At 39.4% G+C, this 14,831-nt stretch overlaps 1 protein-coding gene across 2 annotated transcripts in view; it reads right to left on the reverse strand.

Moving 5' to 3' along the window:
• PCLO (piccolo presynaptic cytomatrix protein) overlaps positions 1-14,831 on the reverse strand; it is a 548,662-nt gene that overhangs the window by 512,840 nt on the left and 20,991 nt on the right. For both annotated transcript variants that reach the window (XM_038373536.2, XM_038373500.2), the window contains exon 3: positions 12,593-13,978. In XM_038373536.2, the coding sequence (XP_038229464.1) occupies positions 12,593-13,978 (1,386 nt within the window). The remainder of the gene's footprint in view (positions 1-12,592; positions 13,979-14,831) is intronic.

The following is a 14,831-nucleotide window of genomic DNA, read 5'->3' on the forward strand; positions in this document are numbered from 1 at the left end:
ATATGGCTTTGTCATTAACTTCAATGAAATTGTATTGGTGGAAATATATACTTATTTCTACAATAAAATATCAATTTGTTTAACTCGATCATCTATAGATAGGAGTGTAGTTCCAAAGCAGAAAATCAGCCTGAAAATGTACTCTTTTTTAAATTAAGAACTGAAAAAAAATATTTACAGTTTTCTGACTAGCTGGAATTGTTTAGTAACCGTGTCCATCTGCTAGGACACGAATCTCCTAAAATCATTGTATTGGTTGAGGATATAAATTAGAAGACAAGTTTCTTATGTTCAGTTTAATATTTCCTTACATGACAACTAGACTATTTCCAATTGTAAGTCCATCTGATAAAAAACCCAACAAGATGTTAATCTAGGAGAGCTCTAAAAACAAAAAAGACCACCATATGGTCTACTGAGCCCTGTCCTCAGAAGCCCAGGCTCTCTCACTGTCTCAGCATCCGGCTTTACCCCCAAAATGCAATTAGTGACTAGTATCTCTTTATTGTTCCACCAAAAAACATGCCCTGGACCCTCAAAAATGGATGCACATTACCTTATTTCCTTTTGTTGATGATCGTCATATTTTGTTACACTCTCTTTCTACTCCAACCATCCTTTATGTAAAGAAATTCTGCCTGAATGCCTAAATGTTGCTAATCCTTTCTTCAGTCCATGACCTCTTTTTCAAATACCGTAAGACAACATCTCAAACAGCTTACTGGCATGAATCTAATCCTCTCTTTTCCACTCCACTTTAATGACATAAGAATTCCCTGTCCCCAAATATATTGGCCAAATCAATTTTCTTCGTAAGTAACATTCTCCCAAAATCCTGAATCATTTTGGTTTTTGTCCACAGAACCGTCACAATTTCCACAAAATCCTTCCAAAAATAGTGGTCACAGGAAATTTCAAATAAGGTTCTTATTCTTTATGTAATGTTGTGTCAAAATATCTCCTCTCTATTCATGTGTGGGCCTCTCTTTACAGTCTAAGATCCCCTCATATTTTTACAGTTGTTATTCATCATGCAGATGGTTATAATGTATTGAAATACTGCTGTTGATTACACGCATACAACCTTACTGGGTGTAAAAGGGTGCAGTACTGGTTCCCAAGTGCTTTTTGGATTTATACTGTACACAGCATTAAAATTTCTTTATTAATGTATCATAGTATAATATGAAATTTTAACTGCATGTGCTAATTGGGACTTATTAACTACCTTGACAACATGTACAGATCGTTTTGTGGAAAATAAGATATGTCCCCAGTGAATGCACATACATGTTACAGTAGAACTTCTTGCCAGAGTGTTACTAGATGTACAAAGCCATCTTATTGGTCCCAGTAATTTGACTATAAAGCATGGATACCAGTCCTTTATGAGCTGGATAGAAAAAGAGCATGTATGCTTACAATGCATAAAGAGGTGACTATGTGAGTCCATGAGAGCTGGCAATTGTCAAGAAGTCTGGCTGTAAGTTTCAGACACATTGACGTCTCACCACAGATATCATGCCCCAGTCATGTCCTTTGTACTTCTTCCCAGGAAGAGAGCAGGCTGTTCATTTTGTTTATGGGTAGGTTACAACATGAATAAGACACTCCATGATGTGTCTATGGCAAGACCAGCAGTAACCAAATCTTCTCTCAGTACTGAAAATGAAATTGTGCTATTAATTTTTCTGGCCATGTAAGAAAGATAACCTGGGACTGTGCATGTATATATTAACAACACAACTGGATGTTTAAAGGTGCTCAGAATCTTTGAAAAATAAAACCTCTTAAAAGTATCTCAATTTAGACACGCAAAAATTGGGGCATCCAAAATCACAAGTCATTTTTGAAAAAATGTGTCATGGTATCTTACTGAGTCTCCTCTGTTTTGATCAAGGTGCATGAAGCCTAGACCAGTTCTTAAAATGCCTAAAATCAGCATTTTTGTTTCTCTTTCTCAATAACTAAAATTATGCATTTACTTGAGGCGAAACACAAGAAAGATCCTGTGACAAAAGAAACACTGTAGAGAAAAACACACCTTAAAATGTTAATATAAATATAAAAAGTTCCTTGGGTGATGTCAAGTTTAGATACAACCAAGCTAAGCTAAGACTTTAGAAAATTTCTTTAATAATGGCAGCATGATGCAAATTCCTGATGAAATAAAATAGGAGAAAATCACCTGGCTTAAGGCCAAATAAGTAATTCTTCAGATTATCTACTTTAGGTTTCAGACTTCATCTTCACCCTCACTAATGCTCTAGAGTCCAGTGATTCCCAAACTTGTTCTGCCGCTTGTGCAGGGAAAGCCCCTGGCGGGCTGGGCTGTTTACCTGTTGCGTCCGCAGGTTTGGCCAATCGCAGCTCCCAGTGGCTGCGGGTCACTGCTCCAGGCCAATGGGAGCTGCTGGAAGCAGTGTGGGCCAAGGGATGTACTGGCCGCCGCTTCCAGCAGCCCCCATTGGCCTGGAGTAGCGAACCGTGGCCACTGGGAGCCGCGATCGGCCGAACCTGCGGATGCGGCAGGTAAACAAACCGGTCCGGCCCGCCAGGGGCTTTCCCTGCACAAGCAGCGGAACAAGTTTGGGAACCACTGGTCTAGTCTATAGGCTGTCTGATGTCCTAATAGCAGGGGAAAAACTAGACTGCAAGATCAGCATTTAAAGCCTTATGCCAATCATGATGATCAAGCATTTTTCATCCTGAAAGGTGCTAAGAAATAGACAAAATCTACAGGTGAAGAATTCAGTGTATTCCTTCTGGATATGGAGAATTGCCAGTGAGACAGGAGCAGTTCATGTATGAAATGTACTGCTGCAGCAGTCAGCTCTTTGGAGTTCATACTAACAACCACCCTTAGAATACTAATAAAAGCCAGCTGGCCTTCTGTAGCTTCACATCTCCACCCCACTGTCTGTATCTACCATGTTTAGTCACCCCTGCAGTTCTGGGTTCTGGAGGGAAAAATGGAAACTTCTATAAGCAGAGGAAACAGAAGCAAAAGAATTAAGAGACTAACACTAGCAAAAGATCAAATACTTACTTCAAGAGGCATTGTCATTCTTTTTCAGACTCTAGAGTTAGTCCCCGATTTCCTCCTTATGGGTAAAATCTAAAGGAGGTGCTAGGGAGAAGGATTTTTTTTTTTGCAAGAGGAGAGCAGATGCCCTTGTGGTGAAGGCACCGAAATAGAATTCAGAATATCTGGGTTCAATTCCAAACTGTGTCACAAGCTGCAAGCCACAATCTGTGTCAGCTTCAGTTTACCTTCTGTTAAATGAGGGTAATGTTTCCCTACTTCAAAGAGGTTTCTGAGGGGTGTCAAAGGTGGGTGACTGCATGGTGCTCAGATACTACAGGAGGCCATAAAAGTACTGAGATAGCAATCATTCTTAATTTTTTTCCATTGAGGTTTGCTGTATGCCCTCCGAGCACAAGGTTCCCCAGACCTACACTGATCTTAATTTTGGTGCCCTAGTGCCTCCACACTCTCTCTTCCAGTGGCCCAAGGGACACTGCTTACAAGAACCCATAGGCAGTAGCTCTTAGAATCACCATTAAAGGAGAGGATTCTGATCAGAAGTTTATCCACACTTATGCTGCATTAATTTATGAGTGGATTCCCAGTAGTGGTACAATCATGATACAGGCAGAATCGCCCTAATGGAACTTGGGGATGGTCCAGACACTTTTTTCCACCGTGACATTTCATTCCCGGTAGGAGGATTAGCCCAGGGTGTCAGCGACAGGAGGGTCTTGCTTTTGGCCTTTAGACCAGTCATGTCCCCCAAAGATTCTGCCGATGCCCGGAAGACTCTCTCTCTTACCTAAGCCCCAGCAGGATTCTTAAACTAGGCATTGCTACATCTATCTTGCCTGCCTAATTCCACACAAAACTGGGGGAGGTCTCCACTATAACACTGAGTTCACTCACCCTGGATATGGGAATACCTCATTCAATTCCCCCCTCTGCCTGATGAGGAGAAAACAGTTGAACATGGGTCTCCCACCATTCAAGTGAATGCCCTAACCACTGAGCTATGGGGAGTTCTGGTGTGGGCTTCTCAGTCCCTCCTGTTGAAGCTGTTCCATGGTGTATACATAATTAAGTATGCATTGGGCCAGAGAAAGATTGAATTACTTTAGAGTCCAGTGGTTTGGGCACTCACGGGAGAGGAAAAGGGAGGAATTGAATGAGGTTCTCCCACATCCTGGGGGGATACCTGTCATCTGAGCTGAAAGTTATAAGGGAGGCCTCATGATCCCCTTCCCTCATACCCTGTCATTTTGTGTGGAGTTAGGCGTGAGCCTCCATCTTTCTACCCAGAAACAGCATAGGTAGCCAAGTGTGAATCCCAAGCAGAGATAGATGCTTCCTTGCAGCCCAGAATTAGGCACCGAACTCTTTGAGGGGTGGGGTTAAGACACTGTGCTCACCAGCATCTGCTATTGACTAGCTTAAGCAGCTTGCTGCCTAGCATGCTGGCTTTTGTGAATACCATTCTTAGGCGCCTGACTCTCACCATGCATTGTATTGCAAGTCTGTGTGCCAAACTCAGTGTTGTGAATTGTACGCACAGCACTGCAAGTCCTAAGTCATCTTTGTGACTCTAGCCCTATGTGTCTATGTCACTTTTGAAACACGGAGGTTAGGTGCATTTGAAAATTTTACCCATGGTCAGTTTTTATTATGTCATCTGAAGGCACATCCCACATTAGGGATCAATGTCCTAACTGATAAAGCACAAAATGGGGGCGTTAGTTGATGTCTGCCACAGACCACCAAATCACACTAGGGAACAAGATGAATGGATCCTTATGCACCTTATCTACAATGTATAGGGGGAAAAAAACTGTGATCATGGGGGACTTCAATTTGAGAGACATATGCTGGAGGTCTCATGCTGCCAGTACTAAAACATCCTTGGAATTTCCGAATATTATAGATGACAATTCCCTAACTCAAAAGGTCTTGCATCCAACAAAGGGGAATTCTATATTAGATCATATCTTGACAGATAGAGGAACTGATCAGAGAACTAAAAAACTAATTGGTAAGTTAGGTAAAAGTGATCATGACTTGATCACATTTCTAATGGACAAACAGTAAGTGTTTTAAAAAGCCCAGTTTCAGAAAGTTAAAAACAATTATGAGCCAAATCAGCTGGGAGGAAGAACATAACCAGAAAAATGTGAATGATAAGTGGGAATTGTTTAAGAACACTCTACTAGATGCCCAAAAAGCTACAATCGAGGAAGAAAGCCATATTCATTAAAATCCAACCTGGTTTAGAGAAGTGAAGGCCTGATGTGAGACTTCTATATATGTTTCAAAAATGGAAGTAAATGGAAATTGACAGTAATGAATATAAATCAAAAGCTATGAATTGTAGAAAATGGATAAGGGAAGCAAAGGGACACAAGAAGAGATCTATGGCTAGCAGAGTTAAGGACATAAGTATATTAGAAACAAAAAACTCTATCAATGGTATTGATCCATTACTAGATGAAAATGATAGAATTATCCATCACAATGCAGAAAAGACAGAAATGTTCAATCAATATTTCTGTTCTGTATTTGGGAAAAAATAGATCATGTAGTCATATCATATGATAACGCTCTTTCCATTCTACTAGAATCTCAGGAGGATGTTAAACAGCAGCTACTAAAATTAGACATTTTTTAATTAGACATTAAATCAGAAGGTCTGGATTACTTGCATTATTTGCAAATGTCACAAATTGGGGGAGAGGTAAATAATGAAAAGAACTGGCTGCTGATACAGAGTGATCTTAATCACTATGTAAAATGGGCTCAAGCAAACAGTATGCATTTTAATATGGCTAAATGTAAATATCTAGGAACAAAGAATATAGGTCATACAGGATGAAAAAAATTTGGGGTCATGGTGGAAAACCAGCTGACCATGAGCTCCCAGTGCAACACTGTGGTCAAAAGAGATAACGTGATCCTGAGATGCATAAACAGGGGAATCTCAAATAGGAGTAGAGATTATATTTTACCTCTGTATTTGATAATGGTATGACTGTTGCTGGAATACTCTGTCCAGTTCTGGTGTCTACAACTCAAGAAGGATGTAAGAAATTAGAAACAGTTCAGAGAAGAGCCACAAGAATGATTATAGGATTAGAAAGCATGCCGCATAGTGAAACACTTCAGGAGCTCAATCTATTCATCCTGACAAAGAGAAGGTTAAGGTGTGACTTGATTACAGTCCATAAGTACCTGCTTCAATCTAGCACAGAAAGGTATGAGATGATGCAGTTCCTGGAATCTGAAGCTCGACAAATTCAGACTGGAAATAAGATACACATTTTTAACAATGAAAGTAATTAACTATTGGAACAACTTAACATGGGACATGGTGGATTCTCCATTACTGACAATTTTTAAATCAAGATTGGAGGTTTTGCCTAATAAATATGTTCCAGGAATTATTTTAAGGAAGTTCTATGGCCTGTGTATAAAGGAAGTCAGACAAGATGTTCACAATGGTCCTTTCTGGCCTTGGAATCTATGAATTATTTCTTTCAATTGTATACATGTTTTATAAAAATATGGACAAAAATCAATTGCTCACTTATGAGGGTATTTTTAACACAAACTACACAATCAAAGTTCATTATGGAATGTGGAATGCTTGATTTGGTGTAAAATTAATTTCATTTTGTGCTGATAATGAAGAAACTTTTTTTTCCCATTAACTCTGCATATTGTGTAATTGCTTATTTTTTGGCTGGCTCAAATGCAAGGTACAATCCTCTGTAAAAGGAATTTTACAAATCCCTTGATTATAAGTGGTTGTTATCAATCAATGGATACAACTTCTATGAACCATGGTGAATTCCTATACATTGTATTGTCCTGTCCATTTTTGCATAATAAAGGCACTGTTATGAAACAAAGCATTCCTAGCATGCACCTTTTTATAATCATAATTTAGAGAAAGGCTTTAAATGTTAGAAATAAAAAATATTGCTGCTGAAAATAGATAGCTATGAGGGATGATAGGGATTCCTCTTTATGTAGTCCAACCAGCAGAGTTTTCTCGATTGTGTTCTAGGTTTTCTAGATACCCTCTATTCTATAAACAAATCCCCAACACAATACAACAAAGAAGTTTTATAAAATTCTAGTAGGAGTTCAACTAGCAGAATGTCCAGGTTTTCTCTAAAGGGCAGACAATGTAGCACAGTTGTTACTAAAGTAAAATGAGAAGTAATGGATATCATCGCAGATGATCAGTACATATTTCTGAACCTTTTCATGACAATCTTGGATGAACATTTTCATTACACACTCTTGGATGGCTCATTACTTTAAAGTGTTTCAGAGACTTGCTGTAAAGAACCACTGCCACATTTGGATATTTAATTACAGGGACTCATTTCAATTGGGCTGGATTTCCATTATTTTTAAAGGCTAGTGTTTGGGCCTGAATAAACTCCTGAACCATTTAAACAAAATGGGTCACCTGCTGATGTTGATGCTCCATTTTCCCCTCAGACTTCAATGGGAGTTTGGAAAATAGGAATTACCATACTGGGTTAGATCGGGGGCCATCTACACCAGTATCCTTTCTCTGATAGTGGCCAGTGCCAACTGTTTCAGAGAAATGTGTGAGACCCTGAAGTAGGTGGTTATGGGATCATGGAAAATGTCCTGCTAGCTCCAAAAGTTAGAAATTTGTTTACGTCTTGAAGCATGAAAGTTTATATTCATTGCAAAACTTTATTTTGTTCATATTTTGTATTATAACTCTGGGTGCTCTCTGCCCAAATAAATGGCTGATCTTTGAATCCTGCTAAGCTCTTCGCTTTTATAATACCACCAAGTTTGCCTGGGGAAGGACTTCACAATGTAGCCACTTTCCCTACTCCCTTCACCATTGTTTTATTTTGGGGAAGATCATCATTTATGTATTAATGTTAATAAAGTCTAGTAAATACAAGTGGAGGCCCAAAATAGCAAAAACTTTAACATTCCATTTCGAAGTCAAATTGTAGAATTTTACACAGCAGACAACCCCATCAAATAAGCCTAATAATAAATATTCCTTTCCCCTATTTAAGATTGTCATATGCAAGCTATGTCTTCACGCACACATCCCTTTCTTAGAATTATAGTTCCTTCACAGGTCATAGAAATTACATCCATTTTCCCCAAAAATTCTCCCAACTTATTTTCCATTCCAAAAAATACTCCTCTTACCATAAAAGAAAAGGAGTACTTGTGGCACCTTAGAGACTAACAAATAAATTTGTTAGTCTCTAAGGTGCCACAAGTACTCCTTTTCTTTTTGCGAATACAGACTAACACGGCTGCTACTCTGAATCCTCTTACCATGTCCATAATAAATTCTTTCACAGATAGAACCATTTTTCCTTCCAATACCTATGGATAATTTTACAGCTATCAATAGACTAAAGAACTCTAGGTCTGTTTTTCCCTTGGCATTTCTATAAGATTAGACATACTGCATATGCTAACATTATATACGCACCTCATATCATTTTGCTTCCTTTTTTGTTCATAGGCTATGTGATTATATTAAGATATTATACTTATAGAGCATCCATTCTGATTCTATGATTTTAATTTCCTAGCTTTTCCCTCTGGATGTTTCTAACATATCTTTCTTTTTTGAAAATCCTCCTTGTAGTTTATTGCCACACTATTTCATGGCACGATGCCTCCTCCTGCCATCCCCCCGACCCGCAGCATGTCCAACAATTATGTTAGCCACCCAGTTCTGACCCTGTTCAGTATTCACTCAAAAGCTACACTGAGCTTTAAATGCACAAAATGGTCGTTGCCACGGTCTTCATTTCTGAGCTTCGACAGTTGCAATTTTCTTGTATTCTGTTACTAAAAATAGAACTGCTTCCAACTACCCGAGCTGGAAACCCACAGAAAAGCTAATTAAAACAGTTGGTAAACAATGCTCCTCCCCATTGTGTAAATGGTAGGATAAGAACAGAGGCTCAGCTCTGTGCTAATGCACCAGGTTTATGTGCCCATGTAAGTCTTTGAAATCTATCAAGTGTCATTTGTTTTAATTATTCTTCACTGTTTACTTCACAGATAAATTACCATTTAGGAAAATAAATATTTGACTGCTAGATCAACAAATAAGAAAAAGAGCAATCACTTTTTAAAAAAGGCAATATGGGCCATACTCTCAGTTTGTAAAAATCAGTGCAGTTACATTGATATCAATGGGACTTTGCTGATTTACACCACTGAGAGACTGGCCCTGTAGGTTTAACTGGAGCTCATCAGCACAGGGATTGTTTTCAATAGATTCAGAGAAGGAAATATTCTTCAAAAGGTGAGGTGCTGTCACATAACGACAGGAACAAATATCTTTTATTATAAACAGGCATCTTGTTCCCTCTTAAGCATCAGCCATCCTTGTCCACAGCATGGTACCAGGCTGCACGTTCGATATTCCATGTTAAAAGTACTCAAAGATTGAAATGCACTGGGGGGTTAGATTTTCCTGAGTATTTGTCAACTCAACATGTGTTTTCTTGTTCTTTGAAAAAAGAAAAGGAGTACTTGTGGCACCTTAGAGACTAACAAATTTATTTGAGCATAAGCTTTTGTGAGCTGCAGCTCATTTCATTGCATGCAGCTCACAAAAGCTTATGCTCAAATAAATTTGTTAGTCTCTAAGATGCCACAAGTACTCCTTTTCTTTTTGCGAATACAGACTAACACAGCTGCTACTCTGAAACTTGTTATTTGAGCCTCATCGTGTGCCCCTTAAATGGGGCAGGATCAGAATCATTCAAACACATTTGCTTAAATGCTGCCTCCATTCCTGTGTCATCCTCCAGGCTCTTATCTATTACTTATACCCCATGCTTTCTGTCTGGTTTCCCAAGTAATGAACGGACATATCTCATGTTTTGGCAGGTACCAGGTAACAGTTCATAGACTGATGCACAACCACCAGTAAGAACTGCCCTTGTGCATTACCAACTGCAAAATAAAGCTCAGTTTAGGACTGATGTTGCATTGTTTTCTCACTCAAAATCCATCCTGACTTCAGTATAAAGAGACAGAAGGATTTTTTAAAAAAAGGAAAGACAGCCTTTAAACTTCAGAATTTGGTGGTTCCAGATTAGAACTCAGAGAGTAAGAGAGAGTGTATGTTAAACAGAGGGAGTGAAATTTCCCTCCTGATCTCATTCTAACAGCTATGAGCGTTCCTTCCTCTGATCCCCATATAAATCAGCCCACCCCACCTTCAAAAACAGTTGTTGGAGAGTGTGAAGTTTGGTAATAAACACAGTCTGACTAGCTGCTTGTCCTTTGACACAACACATCACACTCCAGCTGTATTGAGCACTAGAGTTACAGAGTGAATACAATGCTAACTCCCATTATATTACTTGCAATTTTCATGATTTCAGGTGGTTTTTATGTCTGGATTACTTGGGCTTCCTCATGATTTTTTGCCCTTTGGAAAAAGGTTACCACCTCCCATTCTTCTCAAGGGGACTGAAGCTTGCAACCTCTTCACAATATGTGGCCAGGGAGGAGACAGACATTTAGCTAGAGTGGCTTGCTAAATGAGGGAAGTAGAGGAAAGAAGCAAATAAGATGGAAACCATGGGGTATGGGTAACAGAGGAATGGGACAGCAGCTAAGGAAATTTGCATTTCAGGAAGGAAAATAGACAAAGGAATGTGGGAAAGAGGAAAACAACTAGGTGGGAAGGAGAGACATGGGGGCAGACAGACTACAGGGGAAGGAGATTAGAATGTGAGGTACTGGATATTGTGAGGGGAAAGGAGAGATTATAATGAGCAGGAAACTGAGCAGAAATGGAGGGAGACTTTGAAGGGAAGAGAATGTGGTGGTGAATATTAAGGGGAGCAGAAAGGGAGATGGGTGAGAGGAATTCTAGGAGGCTGACAGAAGGAGTCCAGGCAGGCAGGTTGGACATCGATAAGGGAGGAAAAAAGGAAATAGCATGCCAGTTTCCAACTTTAGGTATTAGGAGAAGGTACATGGAACCAGCAGGGAAGTCAGGGGGAAGCCTCACATTTTTGTGAATGCATTTATTTAATAGCCAAGTGTGGGGCTTTCAAAAGTGATGATGGGATTTAGGAGTGTAAGCCACATTAAAAGTCATAGGGCTTTTGCACCTGAATCCCTTTGTCACTTTTGAAAAATCTCTACCTGAATTTTAAACCCAAATGATCTCACATTCTAGAGGTGCAGAATTTCTGCCCTAAAGACTGAAAAATTCAGAAGACAGATACAAAAACGTGAGAATTTGTTGTCTGGTTTAGTTTGGTGTTTTTTGAAGGGCAAAGGGCTCTGATTCCAGTTTTGCACACTCTCAAGGGTTGGCAATACTGTGGTTAGGAAGAAAATCCAGGAGATAAAGTCCACACACATTGAATGTTCTTTTCTTGTCACTATTCCTCCTATGCTTCTACTCTGCTATGGCAGTGATGTCACAATGATCTAACCCAGATAGCCATTTCTTGTTTATTTACTTGGATACCAAACACCCTTAACTAATAGTTTCTTTTCTCAGTTTCTTTTCCTAAGTAGATTGAGTTACACACTTGAATTACCTGCAAGTATTTGGCTGGTGGTCTATTTTTTACCAAGTAAGGTCTTGCTAACTCAATAAAGGAAAGTATGGCATTTTTCTGCCCTGCTCAAAAACTGACAAAGTGCCTCACCCCTTCCCTCTTTTTCAAAATTCTTGCAAGAAAGAATAAAAAAAATAAATAAATATTGCCTTTTTGGAAAGAATGGTGGTTACTAAAGTTAAACAGAGTCTTTTCCAATAATTGTCTTTTGTGGAAACATTTTGCTACATGCCTACATGGGAAAGACATATTGTAGAACAGCCCCACTCAAACTCCAGCCCTTTTATCAGTTAAATGGCTTTCTGATCATTGCTTGTTTAAATCCTGGCCCACTTTGCACACATGTATCCCTCAAACTTCAGGGGTTTGGGCACATCAGAATGAGTCTGCCTCCCACATACAGTAAAGAGTCTGGATGTGATTAATGGAACCTGAAAGTACAGGTACAACTCTGTCTAACAGATTTAGGGAGAAGTTAAAAGACTGTGCTGGGGAAAAAGTGACTAACAATTAATAAATCCTTTCATTCAATAATGCTCACTGATCAAAAGGAGGAGAAGAAGAAAGAAATAAACCATGTTAATGTTGCTATACTGAGAGACATGAAAGAGAACTTTTACCCCAGGGTGAGCTCTAAAGAATGAGTACAATAATCTACCATGCTATAATACCACTAATTTCAAAGGGTTCAGTAATCATCATTATTACTAGTCTGCCTTTGCCTCAAAACCTAGGAGATCTAGTACAGTAGCTGCCTTTAAAATACAGGAAATTCATCTAAAGTAGCTTCAAGTTTTAGAAATATTTAATTAAAAAAATACAACCTCGCAAATGAAACATTAGAATTGTTCAGCACCACTTGCTAATTAAAAATATGCTTTGACATTCACAATCTAGAAAACCAGTTACTAACGTATATAGAGTAAATATAAATGCCACTGCCTACCTCAACTATGTGCGGCATCGGGTTAAATCCACAGAGATTGCACACGATATTCTTGCATTCTGTACATGTATTAAAGTTGGGAGGATCCTTAGAACCAATGTTTAGTCCAGTTTTACAAAGAGTACAAGTTGATTTAGATAGGGTAATTTTTTCCAGTCCTGGTGGCCCAGCAGATTTTTTAGATTCAGCAATTTGAAGCTTGCTGTCTTTTGCAGCAATAGGTTTCTTTTCTAATTCAGATCCTTTAATGGTTACAATGTTATCTGCCTTGGGTGGCTGTGATTTTTCTGCCACAGGAGGCTTGGCTTCTTTTTTCACAGGTGCTGTTTTTAGAGATGGTTGAGCCTGACTGGCCTCTTTGGGTGGTACCTGAGATGGTGGAGGGGATTGCTTTGTAGCAGGCCCCAGTAGAGGACCTGAGGATTGAAATCCTTGTTGGCCTGATGTGGAGATTAAATTTGAAGCCTGGCTAAAGATTGAAGCGCCAAATCCAAAGAGTTTCCCAGTAACTGTTTCTTGTGGAGTTGTAGGCTGTGGTTTAGGGGAGTCAGTAATACCTCCCAGATTTAGACTGAAACGCCTTGGTTGCTCTTGGGCTCTTTGAGGCTGTTGAGGCTGAGGTGTTGGCTGCACAGGGGTAGGCTTGGGACCTACAGCTGCTTGTTGTCCTTTTGGAACCTGCCTGACATCAGGTTTTGGGGTTATTTTTATTTGTGTCTTCTTAGGGTCTTCTTTCATTTGTGTTGGCTCAACAGCTTTTTGACCTTTAGTGTCTGATCCAGGCTGAGAAACAAATTTAGGATCTGACTTTTGCCGTGACACTTGTGGTACGGTTTTGGAATCTGGCAGGACCGCTTTATCCCCAGCCAGATGGGTGTCCAGCAATAGCCTGGCATGTTCTGATCTCTGAGATTCCATTGCTTTCTGTTGAGTTGACGGAGCTTTGGGACCTTGTGAATCCTGTTTCAGACCAGATGCTGAAGAGGTAGGCGCACTGTCAGATGTAGGCTTCTTTTGCTTATCTTCGACCAATGTTGGCTTGACCTGGCCAAATTTTGGAGTGGGTTCAATTTGCTGAGAGATGTGTGGGGTAACAGGCTCAGTGGGTGGCTGCTTTGATTTCACAGGGGGAGAGCCAGGCATGGATGGTTGCTTTGTCAGTGGCGGGGGCTTTTTAGGTTCTGAGGCCTGGGAAGGAGCAGGTGTTTGAGAAATAGCTTTCTTTTGAGCAGGCTGCTGGGGCTGGGAGGGCGGTTTGGTTGTTAAAGGTGGAAAGGTCGTCTTCTGTTTGGGTGGAAGAGGCTGTGGCACAGGACCATGAACTGAAGCTAAATCACCACCTAGTGCTCTTTGCATCTGGCAGTTTAAACAGAGCCATTCTTTAACCTGCAGAAAAAGATTTAAAATTAGGGTCATGCAATGTTAACATCAGTAAATCAACTTTTGGCATATAAAAGTTCACCAAAAGAGGGGGGAAATATTACCACTGAATATAGCTTTATGGTTAAAAAAATACAACTGAATTTTTCTTCATTTCACTTCTGATTCCTGCAGTCCAGGCCATCAGATTTCAAGCACTGTGGAAATTCATGGGGGCAGCACTGATTCGCCAGCATTGATTCATCAGCAATACTGATTTGCCAAAAAAAGTTTTAAAAAAAGAAAACGGAAATTAATGAAATAATAATACTCAAAAATAGTTTGGCAAATTAATGCTGCCAATGGAAAGCCATAATTATAATCATCAGAACAAAAGTGAATGCATAATTACCTTTAACTGTGCAATTATCAAGTTCCTGGTCTAGTTTATAGTTTTGGTTATGTTTTATATAATAGGAGCAAAAAAGTCATAGTGGTGCTCTATATGCACATATTGAACTAACAATAGAGGCGTGCTAATGAATTCCATATATTTATGTAGACCCATTTCATATCAACTTTGAGCACAAATCTTCATCTGAAATGAATGAAGAGCTCTGCTTAAAAAATTATGGCCCTACATGAACCATAATTATGTGTTCCTGCAATCATATCATTATTAGGCTTAGTAGATCCAAAAGTAATTACCATAAGCCCCATTGTACTCTTCATTATTCACCACAAAGGGGAGGAATAAGGTAAATAATTCATCTATTTTCTGTACCTCTAGGCCTCTATTACTGTAGTATCCAAGAACCTCACAATTTGTAATGACAGGTTTCAGAGTAGCAGCAGTGTTAGTCTGCATCCACAAAAAGAA

Source organism: Dermochelys coriacea, chromosome 1, assembly GCF_009764565.3.
Source record: "Dermochelys coriacea isolate rDerCor1 chromosome 1, rDerCor1.pri.v4, whole genome shotgun sequence".
Classification (NCBI taxonomy): Eukaryota; Metazoa; Chordata; order Testudines; family Dermochelyidae; genus Dermochelys; species Dermochelys coriacea.